Below are 14392 nucleotides of genomic sequence, written 5' to 3'. Positions count from 1 at the left end.
GGGGTGGAAGGGTCTGCCTCTGGGCCCCAGCCTGCCCAGCACACCTTGTCCCACCCTGTGGCCTCCACAGAAGGAGGAGCAGCCGCAGTATGAGGTGAACCTCTACATGTACCTCTATTTCGTCATCTTCATCATCTTTGGGTCCTTCTTCACCCTCAACCTCTTCATCGGCGTCATCATCGACAACTTCAACCAGCAGAAGAAGAAGATGAGTACCCAGCCCGGCCTCCCCGGGCCCTCTGCATGCCAGGCCCTCCTCCCACCCTCCACCTGTGCAGGCTTTCATACAACCACAAGCTCCCCGGCACCCACCGTGCTGTCGCTGGCAGCACAACTGAGGCAGCACGCGTGGTTCACGTCCCACTGGGCAAACTTCAGCCCGTGACTTGGCCTCCGAGAACCTTGATTTCCTTATATACAAAATGAGCTCGATGCTGCCTACCTCACTGGGCCGTTCTGAGGACCCAAGAGGATATCAGGGGAAAGTGTCTGGCTCAAAACAGGCCATGAGGCAGTGCTGGGCCCCTTCTCTCTTCCTGCTCTCCCGCTTCTCTGGGCCCCTCGGCCCTCCTGCTCCTTCCTCCCTCATCCCCCGTCTCTGGCCCCTCCAGGTCCCCCTGCTGGGGTGGGGGCTGCTTTAAGGGTGGTGCTTGAGAGGGATGTCCTGGAGGCAGAGAACGGTGACCCCCAGACCTTACGGGCCCCATCCCACTGTACTTTGGAGGGAAAGACATCTTCATGACGGAGGAACAGAAGAAATACTATAACGCCATGAAGAAGCTTGGCTCCAAGAAGCCTCAGAAGCCGATTCCCCGGCCCCAGGTAGCAGCCCTTGCCGGCCCAGCTGTGTCCCTGGGGTGAGGCTAGGTCCGCCTACAGGAAGCTGGGTCCACCTGCCGGGAGGGGCACCTCTTTGCAGCGGCTGCTGATAAACTCGCCACTGGTTTACCCCTCACTGAGCCCTGCACAGCCCCCAGGGTCCATCCTCCTCCTCAGCTGGCAGCCTCTGGGACATGAGCCCCTAGAAAGGGGAGGAAGAAGATGTCCAGACACCCTACCTAGTGAACAAAGGCCTTGGGAGAAGGACGGGGGATGGCTGGGGGACCTTGATGGGAGGAAGAGTCCCAGACTGAGGAAGGGAGCCCACAGACTGCACAGAATGGCCCGTTCTGGTGGGTCTCCCCTGCCCACCACGGGGAGGCACTCCCACAAGCCCTGACACCTCCTCTCTCTCTGTCCTCTCGGTCACACTGTTGTGTCATCCTGTGCCTGCTGCCTGTCGGTGTCCTGTGCGGATCCTGACCACGGCCCCCGCTCCCCGTCCCCACCCACGTGCATCCCTGCACTCCGTCCGTGCTGCAGAACAAGATCCAGGGCACGGTGTACGACTGCGTGACCAATCAGGCCTTCGACATCGCCATCATGATCCTCATCTGCCTCAACATGGTCACCATGATGGTGGAGACGGACGAGCAGAGCCAGCTCAAGGTGGACATCCTCTACAACATCAACACGGTCTTCATCGCCATCTTCACGGGCGAGTGCGTGCTGAAGATGCTGGCCCTGCGCCAGTACTACTTCACTGTCGGCTGGAACATCTTCGACTTCGTGGTTGTCATCCTGTCCATCGTGGGTGAGCAGGGCAAGGCTGGCTGAGTCATCTGGGAAGGCCTGGCACTCCCATCCTCACGTACACACACCTGCTCATGCCCCTGGCATGCTCACACATACACAAACACACATAAGTGTGTACCTGGCATTCACACCTAATGCTCAAAGGCACATAGGATGGGCTCACTGGCAGCCTGTCACCTGCACCCTCATGGATACACCTCAGGAAACATTCACCTGTCCAGTAGATGCAAACTCAGGTGCCCATGAGCTTAGTGAAAAACATAGGAACGCAGCTCCAGGGTCTCATGCACTACATGCATGTAACTGTGCTAGTTACTGGCTACCATTTCTGATCATTTCTTAGGGGCCTGACACTGTGCCATGCACTTTACAGGCACTGGCTCACTAATCGTTTATAACAATACCACGAGGCAGATATGTTATCGCCTCCATTTTACAGGCAGGAAACTGAGTCACAGTGACATGCACAGTCACACACACAGAGCTGTCCTCCCTCTCCTCTCGTCTGTGGCATCTGCAAACAACCTTGGGTATGGGCCATACCCTCACTCCTCAACTTTGGCATATCCAAATGTGTCAGGGCAAAGATGAGATCACTGGCCCCAAGACCCTGGAGGAGCCTGGCCTAAAGGGTCGGGCCATTCAGGCTGTTTCTGAGGGCTGAACTTTCTGGGAAAGAGCACCCCAGGCTGGACCCCCTGCACCCCACATGCCCCCGACTCCCTGACCCCACCTTCCACCCTGAGGGGCAGCAGTCCTCACCCTTTTCTCCCTGCAGGCCTCGCACTCTCCGACCTGATCCAGAAATACTTTGTGTCACCCACACTGTTCCGTGTGATCCGCCTGGCTCGGATCGGGCGTGTCCTGCGGCTGATCCGTGGGGCCAAGGGCATCCGGACGCTGCTTTTTGCCCTCATGATGTCGCTGCCTGCTCTCTTCAACATTGGCCTCCTCCTGTTCCTGGTCATGTTTATCTACTCCATCTTTGGCATGTCCAACTTTGCCTATGTCAAGAAGGAGTCGGGCATCGATGACATGTTCAACTTTGAGACCTTGGGCAACAGCATCATCTGCCTCTTTGAGATCACCACGTCGGCTGGCTGGGACGGGCTCCTCAACCCCATCCTCAACAGTGGGCCCCCTGACTGCGACCCCACACTCGAGAACCCGGGCACCAGTGTCAGGGGGGACTGTGGCAACCCCTCCATTGGCATCTGCTTCTTCTGCAGCTACATCATCATCTCCTTCCTCATTGTGGTCAACATGTACATCGCCATCATCCTGGAGAACTTCAACGTGGCCACTGAGGAGAGCAGCGAGCCCCTCAGCGAGGACGACTTTGAGATGTTCTATGAGACATGGGAGAAGTTTGACCCCGACGCCACCCAGTTCATCGACTACAGCCGCCTCTCCGACTTTGTGGACACCTTGCAGGAGCCTCTGAGGATTGCTAAGCCTAATAAGATCAAGCTCATCACGCTGGACCTGCCCATGGTGCCGGGGGACAAGATCCATTGCCTAGACATCCTCTTTGCCCTGACCAAAGAGGTTCTGGGCGACTCTGGGGAGATGGATTCCCTCAAGGAGACCATGGAAGAGAAGTTCATGGCAGCCAACCCCTCCAAGGTGTCCTACGAGCCCATCACCACCACCCTCAAAAGGAAGCATGAAGAGGTGTGCGCCGTCAAGATCCAGAGGGCCTACCGCCGGCACCTGCTCCAGCGCTCTGTGAAGCAGGCGTCCTACATGTACCGCCACAGCCAGGATGGCGGCGGGGATGGGGCCCCGGAGAAGGAGGGGCTGATCGCCGAGGCCATGAACAAGATGTATGGCCGTGAGGATGGGAACAGCAGGGTGCAAAGCAAGGGTGAGGAGAGGGGCCTGATGGACACCGGACCTGCCATTGGGCTCACGCCCATCAGCCCCTCAGATGCTGCCCTCCCTCCTTCCTCAACCCCGGGGCAGACGCTGTGCCCAGGGGTCAAAGAGTCTCTTGTCTAGCAGGCAGCAGCAAGGTGGCCACCTGAGCCATGCACAGCCCCGAAGCTCACCCACGGTGCCCGCTCACTGAGGGGGCAGGGTGCTGAGCCTGGGGCTGATCCAGTCCCGGTCAGGGACAGGATTTGGCCGTGCTGGGGCTGACATCCAGACCACGGAAAATGGGAATTATGCCCAGAGGCTCCGCACTGGGCCTGAGGCCCCTGTCTCTAAGATTTCACCCTCAAGTTGCGCTCACCTCCTTATGGGCCCTACTGCCCCTCCTCTTGGCCTGGGAGGAAGTCAGAATATCAGAATCTCTTCCCCCACTTGGGGAGGAGCTGGCCTACGATGAAGGGATTGGCTGCCTTCTGCCACCAGTCTTAAGGGCTGCTGGCCTCTCCTGCAGGCAGTGGCTCCGGCCCCTAGCCCCTCCAGGACAGAGACGGCTTAACTTCAGTGAGAGCAGACACCTGACCCCAGGGCCTGTCAGCCCTCCTCCGACTCTGGGATGCAGCTTCACCCTGCCACATCGGGAATTCCCTGGAAAAGTGAAATGTTGCTGGTCCAGAAATGGCTCCACAAACCTGACTGTCCCCTGATCCTGACATATCAGCCTTGGTTAGTGGCCCCTGAAACCATTTCCCTGTGTGTCCGTTGTCCGGCCCCTTAGCTCCCCTGGCTGGCCCCTGGGGGATGAGCAGAGAGAGGAGTCCACCTGGGAATTGTCTTTTCCTTGGAATCATGGCTGGGTGGCATAGGCTGAGTCCCACAGCTGGGTCACTGCAGCGGAGACTTTCTGGGCCTGAGAGGCCACCCCTGGGGTGGGGTCGGGTCCCTGGCATGCAGTAAGTAGATTCCTATTTCCTCCTTCCTGTCGTCAGTCCTGCGTTAGCAGAGCTGGGCTCCCTGTAGCCTCACCAAGCCTAAAGATCCCCTTACCCCCACCATGCCCACCTCTTTCTCCTGCCTTGTCCTTTTTTCCCCTCCTCAGACTGATCCTAAGAACACTATAGTTGAGCCCATGTTAGATTTCAATGCTGGGACATGCACAGCTTACCTGGCTCAGGCCCAGCCTTCTAATTTCCTGCTGCCTGGAAAACCAGGCGGCCCTTCTGTTGGCACCACTATTGGGCACAGCAGTGCCAGGCCTCTGCTGGCTCCCAGAGAACAGGTGGAGACGGCTTGGAGGAGAGGGCAAAGACCTGCCCAGGGGCTCTGGACATACTCACCTGTATGTGTGCCTTTGTGTCTGCTTTATGCCTCTGTGTGTAGCCGTGTGTGTGTGTTCAAGTATGTGAACCACCGTGCCCACAATGCCCGCCTGTGCACATGCGTATGCGTATATCTGGGATATGTGTCATTGTGCCCCTGTAGTGTCCAACCGGTGTGTGTGTGTCTTCTGTGCAGACCTGTCCATGTGGTGTGCCTGTGCTGAGTGTGTGTATGAGTGTGAACACATGTGGATAGGTTTGCACGTTGAGTCCCTGTTGACCTTAGTTCCTCTTCTCTTTGTTCTTGTTTCTTGTGAACAGTTTGATTAAAACTCAGGAAGCAGCAAAACCTCCAAAACAACGTGTATGTGTGTGTGTGTGTGTGTGTGTGTGTGCGTGCGCACCCAGGCCAGAGCCTTCCTTTCCATCTGCCCTGCTCTCTGGCCTCCTCACGCCCTGCCCGGGCCCCTTCCCGCTCCCCATGCCTCTGCTCTTCTCCCTGCCTCTGGTTCTCTTCATCAGTCCTGTTGCCCCAGTCAGGCACCCTGTCTCCTGCCTGCATCCTCTGTGGAAGGAGGTCCCCTCCTGTTCTCTTCCTTCAGAGGGTGCATCCAACAGGGGCTGCCTCCTCTGCCCAGCACCCTGCCCACTGCCTTTCCTCGGGCCTCAGCCTGGCATGGCCCCAAGTGCCTCAGCATCTGTTGGATAGATATTCTCCACCTGACCATGCAGAGCTACCACTGCCTGCAGCCCCTCCCCTGCAGACCACACCCATGTGCACCTTGTCCTGGTGGGAACAGGCCCAAGCCCGGCCAGCAGACGGCTCCTCTGTACAGTTCTTACAATAAACCTCCCCGCCAGTGCCTCTGACACCAGGCTTCTTGCTTTTGTGTCTCTGAGTGTGGGTGTCAGCAGGGGCCGAGGGCAGCAAAAGCATGAAGAGGGTGGGAACTGGAGCAACGCGGGGAAGATTTGGGGAGCCTCTGAGGGGTTGGGAGAGGCCCCACTCCTTCTGTGGCCCAGTTGGGCTTGGAGTGCAAAGGCCCCATGAGGACAGGGGTCCTTGCCCCTCCTCCCCTAATAGGCAGCACCACACTCCCTCTCCTGACCCCTGAAAGCACCCAAGAAATAGGTGTTGAGAGCCTGCGGCCCCAGCCCTGCCTCTCTGGATGTCCCCTTCACCTACCTGCCCCTCTAGAGGCCCAAAGGTACCTGAGAGACACACAGGGTGCCCCCACTCCTCAGAGATACTATCCCCCCCAGGATCCTGATCCCAGAGAGCCCGGAGTCCCATGGGCCCGTGACAAAGCATAACATAATGAGCTCGGTCCACAATTCCAGTGGGTGAATGTAATTTTATATATATAATTTTGTTTTCTACAGCTTCATTTCTGACACCCAGGTATGTATTCCTCCACACCAATAAATACAAATACTTAGTCCTTTTCAGGATTTCTGTACCCCCTTCTCCTGGGTCCTGAGGGTGCATGGCACCCATGCGGGCTGGGGAGGGCACCCGTAGGCTGCCCCAACCTGCCTCAGTCTTGTCCCCGAGGCTCCTCCCACCTTGCTGTCCTCTTTGTTGTGGGGAGGGGGGTTGAGGTCCAGCATCCCTGCCTCGTCCTCTGAGCCCCTGACCCAGCTGCTGAGCTCTGTCTCACTTCACCCACGCCTGGGGCCCTCTGTCTTCAAGGACAGGAAGCTCGCAGGGTGCCCCAGCCTGCCCTTCCCCTGAGCCTTGAATGGCAGAAGAAAGAAGGCAAAGTATGGGTGAAAAACAGATAACGTAGGCTACTGTTTCCAAGTCATCCGTGCCCCAGTTATCAGGGCTGCTCACCACCTCTCTGAGGGTGGACTGGGCCCCGCACTCCTCGCCATGCACTGCAGATACAGAACGTCCCACAACGCTCACAACCACCCCGTGGCAAAGGCATTGTTAGGGTTATTGCTATATTACACAAATGAGGACACTTGGTCTCTGAAAGGCTAACAATGGGTGTTGTTTAATGGGTAGCTGCTGGCACACGGGGCGGGAAACTGCTTTGTGAGACACCATCCCTCCCAGTGCACGTCCATGAGGCCAGGGGCACCCATTGGTCACTGGGACCATTGCAATGGCCCTGGCACCTTTCCAAATGCTCCTGGAGTGAGCTGGGACCACCCCTCATTCGAGAACCACCAGGTAACTTGGGAAGGCCTTCTGGCTGGTACACAGCAGGGCCGGACAACCCACGTCCTCAGCCGGCGGGCCTCCTCCCACAGCAGCAAGCTGAACAGAGCCAGTAAAGGTCTTGCCCTCTCCCGCCCTTCTGAAGCCTGTTGGGGGTCCCTGCTGTCTGGCTTTCCCAAGCCCCTGAGCCCTTGCCCTCTCGGCCTTCTCTTGTTTCGATGCCGCCTTCCCAGAAAGGTGGGCAAGAGCTGCCAGATGTCAGGGTGTACGGCTTAGGGTGGCCCGGGCAGAGCAGGGGCAGGTTTATGAGGCCCCCCTGTTCCGGGAAAGAAAAGGCGTCACAAGCCCCAGCCAGAACTCGGTCCTGCTGTCACCAGAGAGGGAACAGCACAGCCCCAAATGGAATAAATAACCCTGCAGGCAGCGGGGGCCGCACTGCTTCTGTACCCTCCTGAAAATGGATCCCTGCCTGGCATGAATGGGAATGAAGTCCAAAGGTCACATCTGCATCGCTGCCCGTGGGGGGTGGGGATGTGTCAGTCTGGACGCCAACTGCCCCCCGCAACTTCCATACCCACCACAGTCACCATGTGCCCCAGGAGCAGTTCTTGAGCAGGCCTCACACCACGCAACCTGGCAACTCCCCCGTGTGAGCCTACACATGCACCCACACATGTGTGCCCCGAGGAACCTCCCAGCTCTAGGGGGACACTAGCCCCAAAGCTGACCAAGCCCTCCATCCCAGGAGGTACTTGGCCATGGAAAGAAACATTGGATTTTCTCCATCACTCTAGAGGGTCTCCAACCACCCCCACCCACAGTGGGGCTCATGGTCCCCAGGTTGACCTCAGGAGGTGTTTACAATCCTGGGCTGTTTGTTCCGTGAACTGAACATCTAACACCTTTTCAGAGAAATGTTTTTTTCATTTGGAACATCTGGAAACAGCAGAACATCTGGGACAGCCAGGAACGAGCTGTTCCGGGGATGAAAACTTAACTCTCCTGTCTCCACCACCCATAGCTGCAGTCCTGCTCACACACCTCAGGCGTGGCCCCTGCCGTGCCAGGTGAGGCCTGTACCCGAGACCAAGGAGGCAGCCCCCAGACCCCTGCCTTCCTCCTTGCCAACCCCGGCGTGGGAGGCCAGTCCGCATCTCCCCAAACCCAAACCGACCCACAGGCAACACAAGCTGTTTGAAAAACAGAGGGTGGTAGGGAGAATGAGATGTAGGCAGGGGACACATAGGATTCAGCACCTTTCTCCCATTCCTGGGGGTCAGGAAAAGAGAGTGAGGGGACAAGAGAGAAAAAAGGAGACAGAAAAGTCCGAGAGGGCTTGGCTGCAGGGCTGAGGTACACAAGCCTGCCATGTGCAGTGTGCAGGTTATGCACTGCCCACGGGCACCACACACACATGCCCAAAGGGGCAAGTGTTGTGTCTGACCCCAGAACAGGGGCACAAAATTGAGCTTAGAGAAGCTCCTGAACGCTATGGTTCCACGTATCACCGCTGACTGAGAGACAAAGCCAGAGAACCCCTAGTTTCAGAACCTGAAGGCTCCCCCACACTAGCCTCCTGTCCTCTGCCCAAGACCCCCTGGAGCCGTGGACACCACTTCAGTGCCCTGGGAGTCCCCTGATTGCTGAGTGGCGGGTTTTCTCTAAGCTGTCTCTATCAAGTCCACCCCCGGCAAACTCTCCCACCAAGGGAGGAAAGGAGCCTCTTGCAGAACCAAGTCTTCTCCCAAGCGGCCGCCACACCTGGCCTCACTCAAGAACCTCTGTGGCTCCCTTCCTGCAGTCAGATTCCCATCAACCCCCAGCATGGCTGCTCAGTCCAGCCAAGAGGCTGTGCTCTGGGCCCCTCCGTGGCTGCCCCCCGAGCACCACCAGACCATCCTTCCTCGGTGCTCCTCTTCCTGAGAGGTGCGGGCTGGTCCAGGGTAGAGGAGCCACACCAACATGCATCCGTAGGACCCATGTGCATTCAGCTCAACACCTGTGAATCTAGCCTGGGGTGGGAGGCTGGTGGGCCCCGGGCATGACCATCAGTGGGTGGGTGCACAGGGAGGGGAGCACAGGCTGCTGTCAGATGACTGTGGGCCCCAGCTGCGGCGCCCAAGCTGGGGTGATCTTTGAGCCTTAGCAGCACAGCTGACAAGAGAGCCCGCCCTCCCCCAGGGTCCCGGGAGAGCTGGTGCCTCCCCTGGGTCTTGATTTGCATGGCAGGAAGGGGCCTGGCGGGGAGGAGGTGGGGAGGACACAGGCTCCAGCCCAGGCAGTTACACGTTTTCCCCCCAGGAGCCTCCGTGGTCAGCGCGGCTCGGGGTCAGAGGCGGAGCGGTGGCCATGGCCGGGCTGGCGCTGTCGCCCATGCCCAGCAGCTGGCTGGTGGTGGTACTGCTGCTGCTCTCAGGTACAGCTCCCCCGCATCGCGGCCTGCTGGTTTCCCTCCCTGCCAGCGGCTCTCCCTGCCGTTCTGCCCCCTGCTCTCTCCACCCTCCTCCCTCTCTCACTTTCTGCCTCCTGTCTCCCTCTGACTGCCCGGGGGGTCTGGGTCTGTGGGTATCAACGTGCTGATGAACTCAGGGCTCTGCGACCCCAGCCCCTCTCTCGCCTGGAGGGTGCCAGGCTGAGCTGGGCGTGAGAGCTTGGTGGCTATGACTCCCGAAGAGCTAGGCCGCGGAGGAAGAGAGGAGAAGCTCCGGAGGGCATGCGGGGAGGACCCGGGAGAGGCTGCCCCCGACCAGACCCTGGGTCGCGCATGTTCCAGAAAGAGTCCCTGGTCTGGAAGGCAGGCTTCCTTCTGTCTCAACCAGATGCCTGCTCAAGGCCACCCATCAGGTCAAAGGCGGTAGGGGGCTTGCGGGGTGGACCTCCTGGTGACCCCACCCCACCCTTGTCTCTCCGGAGTGCTGAGGAGGGCTGGGGGGTCTTGAACCTGTTGTCCTGGGCAGAGAAAGTGGGTCTAGGAAAGCGAAGGGCCCAGGGCCTGCAGGGGAGGGGCAGCCGGCTCCCGTGGGGAAGCCCTGACCGGGCCCCGCCCACTTCCTCCCTCCCAGCAGACGAGATGGTGCCAGCAGCCAAATCAGAGAACGTGGACCTTAAAGGTCAGTGACTTCCCCTGTCCCTTCTGGGGGCAAGTGTGTCTGTGTCCAATGCCAGTCATGGCCGCCCCCGGTGCCCCAGAGCTCCCTGACTCTCCCCACCCGGGACCACCACCCCTCCGCCTCCTTCAGCCCCCCACTCCCGCCCCCGCTCAGCTGTCATCCTTGTTGCCTGGGCCACCCACCTAGGCTCTCCAGGCCCAACTACTGAGCGCCTGGGCTAAACGCAGGATATGACTGGGGGCCAGAAGGAATTCCACTGAGAACTCAGGCTGGGTCTGTCTAGCTGGGAGTCGGGCTCAGCCCCCACAAGCAACCTGCAGTCCTGGGGGCTCTGACAGGGGCTCAGGGGTTCCACTAGGGGGCCACTCACTGGGAATGAGGCCAAAGGGAGGCTTCATGGAGCAAGCGGGTGGGAAGAGCATGCCAAGCTGAGAGAGAAGGTTTAGGAATAAAAAGTGGAGCAGGACCACATAATTAGGTAGGGGCAAAGGACTGCCGTGCAGGACCTCAAACGCCATGCTAAGGATTTGGCCTTTATCCCCTGGGGACAGTGCAGAGCCCTCAAGCATTTTAGGCGTAGGGCAGCCCAGAGCAGGGAGGGGTGGGAGCACCAGGCCAGGTGGGACGCTAGCCTATGGGCCTCCAGGCCCCAGAGGGTGAGGCCTGGATCAGGCTGTTGTAGACATGGAAATAAATCAGGAAGTTCTAGGGCCCTTCTAAAGGAAAATCAAATGGCGGGAAAAGGGTGCAGTTAAGAAGGGGCTGGGTCCAGTGCTTTGGCCTGTGGTCTCCCATGCAGCTCAGCTCCCACACCTCTGCCTCATGACTGTCCCACACCCTGAGAAGCAAGGATAGACAAGGGAGGCTGATTCGGGAGTCAGCACCACCCATGGGCAGGCGGGCAGTCCAGAAGCCACCGAGTGGGATTTGATCCTGGCCTTGGTGCCCACAGGAGGCGCTTGTTCCAGGATCTGGCAGAACCCTCGTTTCGTGGCCAAGAAACGGGGCTCCATGGTGGAAATAAAGTGCTACACGGATGACCTCGGCAACGTGAGCTGGCTCCGGAAGCAGGAGACGGACTTGGAGCCCAAGCCACTGCTGAAAGAGGACCGCATCCAACGCACTCAGAATGGCTCTGTCGCCACCCTCATCATCCGAGGCATCCAGTTTCAGGACAATGGCATCTACTTCTGCCTGCAGAACTGCTTGAAGGGGCCGCCCACCCAGGGCTGTGGCACTGAGCTGCGAGTCATGGGTGTGTGCGGGGCCTTCCCTCCAGCCAGTGGGGGAAGCAGGGATGCACAGGGCCACGGGGTGCTGGTGGAGCCATCCATACCCCACCACACCCCAGCCCACCAGCAGCGAGGGTCCACACTGTGGAGGTGGCTAAGGTCATTGAGCACCCAGGGGAGCTGCTAAGCAGCAGGTCCTGAGGGGTACAGGCCCAAAGAGGGGCCTCAGCCTCACCACCACACCCCACCTCCCCCAGGATTCAGCACCTTGGAGCAGCTGAAGCGACGGAACACACTGAAAGACGGCATCATCATGATCCAGACACTGCTCATCACCCTCTTCATCATCGTCCCCATCTTCCTGCTGCTGGACAAGGTGACTGTGCGGGCCGGAGGGCGCCACGAGGCAGGCCAGACAGGGGCAGGATCTCCATCTCCCAGCCCCTCACCGGCCCACTGGCTCCTTTATTCATGCAGTTGTTCTTGCAGAGTGCACCTCACCCCTGACCCCTCACCCCAGGCCAGTCTGGCCCAGCAGTGGATGGGGTGGGGGCAGCTAACACTCTGCTCTCCTTCTCTCACCCTGCCAGGATGACAGCAAAGCTGGGATGGAGGAAGATCACACCTATGAGGTAATGAGCAGGGCACACCGGCAGCTCCGAGGGCCTGGGGGTGGCTGCGGAGTGACCGAGGCCTGAGCTCCATTCCATGTCTCCAGGGCCTGGATATTGACCAGACGGCCACCTATGAGGACATAGTGACTCTGCGGACAGGGGAGGTGAAGTGGTCGGTGGGTGAGCACCCAGGCCAGGAGTGAGGGGCTAGCCCTCCCCGTGCCCCTGCCGGGCCCTCATTGACTACTTCGGAGCCGCCCCGCCCCAGACGTGCCCTCTCCCCTGGACCCCCATCAGCCTCTGAAGCTGGCCCACCAGATCCATCTGCCCCTCCAGCCCCTGATCCCCAGCTCTTGCCAAAGAGACTGGAGTGGAAGGGCCACAGGACAGTGATTTGGAGTGGGGGATCCTCGGGGGATAGACTGGACCCAGCCTTCTGGAGGTGCTAGGCAGGGATCAGCCCCATGGTCCGGATGGGGGAGGCAGAGACTTGCCTGGAAACTGCACGCGGACTCAGAGCACACAGCTTTCCTGCAGAGCCTGGGAAGGGCCAGGGCCCACCCCTCCTCGGCCGCAGGTGGGCTGCAGAGAGCCTCACCTCATTCCCAAGCTCTCCTATCCTCTCCTGCCCCAGGGGGCTCCCAGCCGTGATCCCATTCTCATGTGGAATAAACAATGTGTCTTGAGAAACCACACACACGGGCTGTGACTCTGTGGGTGTGGGGTGGGTGAGAGTATCCGTTTTGGCACCAATGTCTGGACATCCTTGGGCCTGGGGGTGTGGGAGGGGGTGACCACCCCCGGGCTCATGGACCTCCCATGCTCACTGGCTTCTCTCTGAGGGCCCAGTTGGCACTCATGGTCACATCCTAGCTGGGCGCAGAGCAGCTGGAGAGAGGCTCGTTGGGCTGGCCCTTCCTGGTGTGGACGGCCTCACCTTGATTCTCTTTAGCCAACAAGGAGCACCTGAGCCCTGCTCCGTATGGAGGGGGTCTCCGCCCTGAAGGAACTTACCCTTCCCCGCCCATCCCACTCTACCATCCTTGAAGGCCCTCCATCTATAAGAAGCCCTTCCAGAGCGCCCCAGTCCTGCCCAAGCGCTGTTCGGGCTGGCCTCTGCAGCTGTGGCCCAGCTACTGCCTTGTGCTGCCCACGCTGGCTTGCTCTCCAGTTAAACTAGAAACTCCCTGAAGGTAGGGGTCCCCCTGCCTCCCCCACACAGCCCCACCCCCTGCCCCCAACCAAGCCTGGAGATTTTTTTTTTTGACCCAGAGCCATGTAAGAGAGAGATTCCCAAAGAGGGAAGCTTTGCGGTAGGAAAGTTTGGGGGTCCTTAGTCAGGTGAACTCTTCAAACTTTCCTAGCACCACAGCAGGGGCCCTTTTAGGGCCCCAAGGTCCCCACAGAATGGTCCCTAGGGCCCTACAAATTAGGCCCCAACCTGCCAGCTGCGGGAGTGACTGGGAGCAGCTCACAGCTGGGGGCTTCGGTGCAATTAACCTCCATGTGCAAAGCCAGGCTGTTCTCCGCTTCCTGTTGACCTGGGGGCACCCTGGAACACCTCCGCGCCATTCATGTGGGAGACATCCCTGCCCTCAGGGAGCTGCCAGGGTCACTGGAGAATGACGGCAGTGTGCGGGGACCAGCATGAGGAGTGCCAGCTTCCACCAGCTTCCCTCAGGAACTCCAGGTGGGGCCGGCGGCTGCAGCACCCATGCCTGGGGTTTCACACAATCTCTGCATGGCTCAGTGATGCCCACTGGGAGCCACGCAGGACAAGCCAGGCAGGATCTGCTCCCTCCCAGGTCTCTGGGCTGCCAGAGGAAACTGGCTTGTTTTGGCATCTGCCTCCACTGAGCTGGAGCCCTTCCTCTCCTGCTGCTTTGCATAGTGGCACTAATTCTGTCCTCCTGCATCCACCAGGGACCCTAGGCAGCAGGGCTGGGGGTGGGCAGGAGTCTTCACTTCTTCCCCTGAGCAGGGTCTCCCCCAGCTTGGGGCTGCCCTGAGTTCGGGGAGGCCTTGGCTTTACCGAAAGACAAATACCTTTGAATAACTGAGTTTCCCTAATGCTTTGAAGGGCCGTTGGCAGAGAATCATCGAGCAGTGAGGCCTGCCTCCTCCCCTAGACACCCCCAAAGGCATTTGCCTTCATAGCTATGGTGTAGAAGTCCTCCTTGGTCTGCTTCTCTGTTTTAGGTGCTTACCCTGTGGGAGTCGTCACATCTAACAGATCTCTGGCCCCCAGAACTGACTTAGGCAGTGGAAACAAAGCTGGGTGACGCTTGTGGAGATGATAAAAGCCTCAGGTCTCAGTTGCTTTATCTGTAAAATGAGAATCACAGAAACTTGCCTCAGAGAAGAGAGTTGAACCATATATTTTAAACATATATCATACAGTAAAGTTGACTTTGTTTTCTTTTGGGGTATAGTTCAATGA

General features: G+C 59.0%; 2 protein-coding genes across 3 annotated transcripts in view; both read left to right on the top strand.

The window, feature by feature from the left end:
• SCN4A (sodium voltage-gated channel alpha subunit 4) overlaps nt 1-5711 on the top strand; it is a 42659-nt gene extending 36948 nt beyond the window's left edge. Inside the window, exons 22-25 of the mRNA XM_036899889.2 lie at nt 71-208; nt 718-822; nt 1363-1633; nt 2414-5711. Coding sequence (XP_036755784.2) covers nt 71-208; nt 718-822; nt 1363-1633; nt 2414-3636 — 1737 coding nt within the window. The 3' untranslated portion in view covers nt 3637-5711. The remainder of the gene's footprint in view (nt 1-70; nt 209-717; nt 823-1362; nt 1634-2413) is intronic.
• Nucleotides 5712-9240: 3529 nt separating this feature from the next.
• CD79B (CD79b molecule) lies at nt 9241-12662 on the top strand. 2 transcript variants are annotated; one of them, XM_036899900.2, is made up of 6 exons: nt 9241-9412; nt 10062-10106; nt 11059-11361; nt 11596-11714; nt 11929-11970; nt 12057-12662. In XM_036899900.2, exons 1-6 carry the CDS (start codon nt 9346-9348, stop codon nt 12153-12155), a joined length of 675 nt encoding a protein of 224 aa, XP_036755795.2. In that variant the 5' UTR covers nt 9241-9345; the 3' UTR covers nt 12156-12662. The 2 variants fall into 2 exon arrangements, with proteins under 2 accessions (XP_036755795.2, XP_036755793.2); XM_036899898.2 differs by having other exon boundaries at nt 10059-10106.
• Nucleotides 12663-14392: the final 1730 nt, after the last annotated feature.

This window comes from Manis pentadactyla, chromosome 4 (genome assembly GCF_030020395.1).
Source record: "Manis pentadactyla isolate mManPen7 chromosome 4, mManPen7.hap1, whole genome shotgun sequence".
Taxonomy (NCBI): Eukaryota; Metazoa; Chordata; class Mammalia; order Pholidota; family Manidae; genus Manis; species Manis pentadactyla.
The sequence above is the reverse complement of the archived record's forward strand: the minus strand, read 5'-3'. Positions and strand labels throughout refer to the sequence as shown.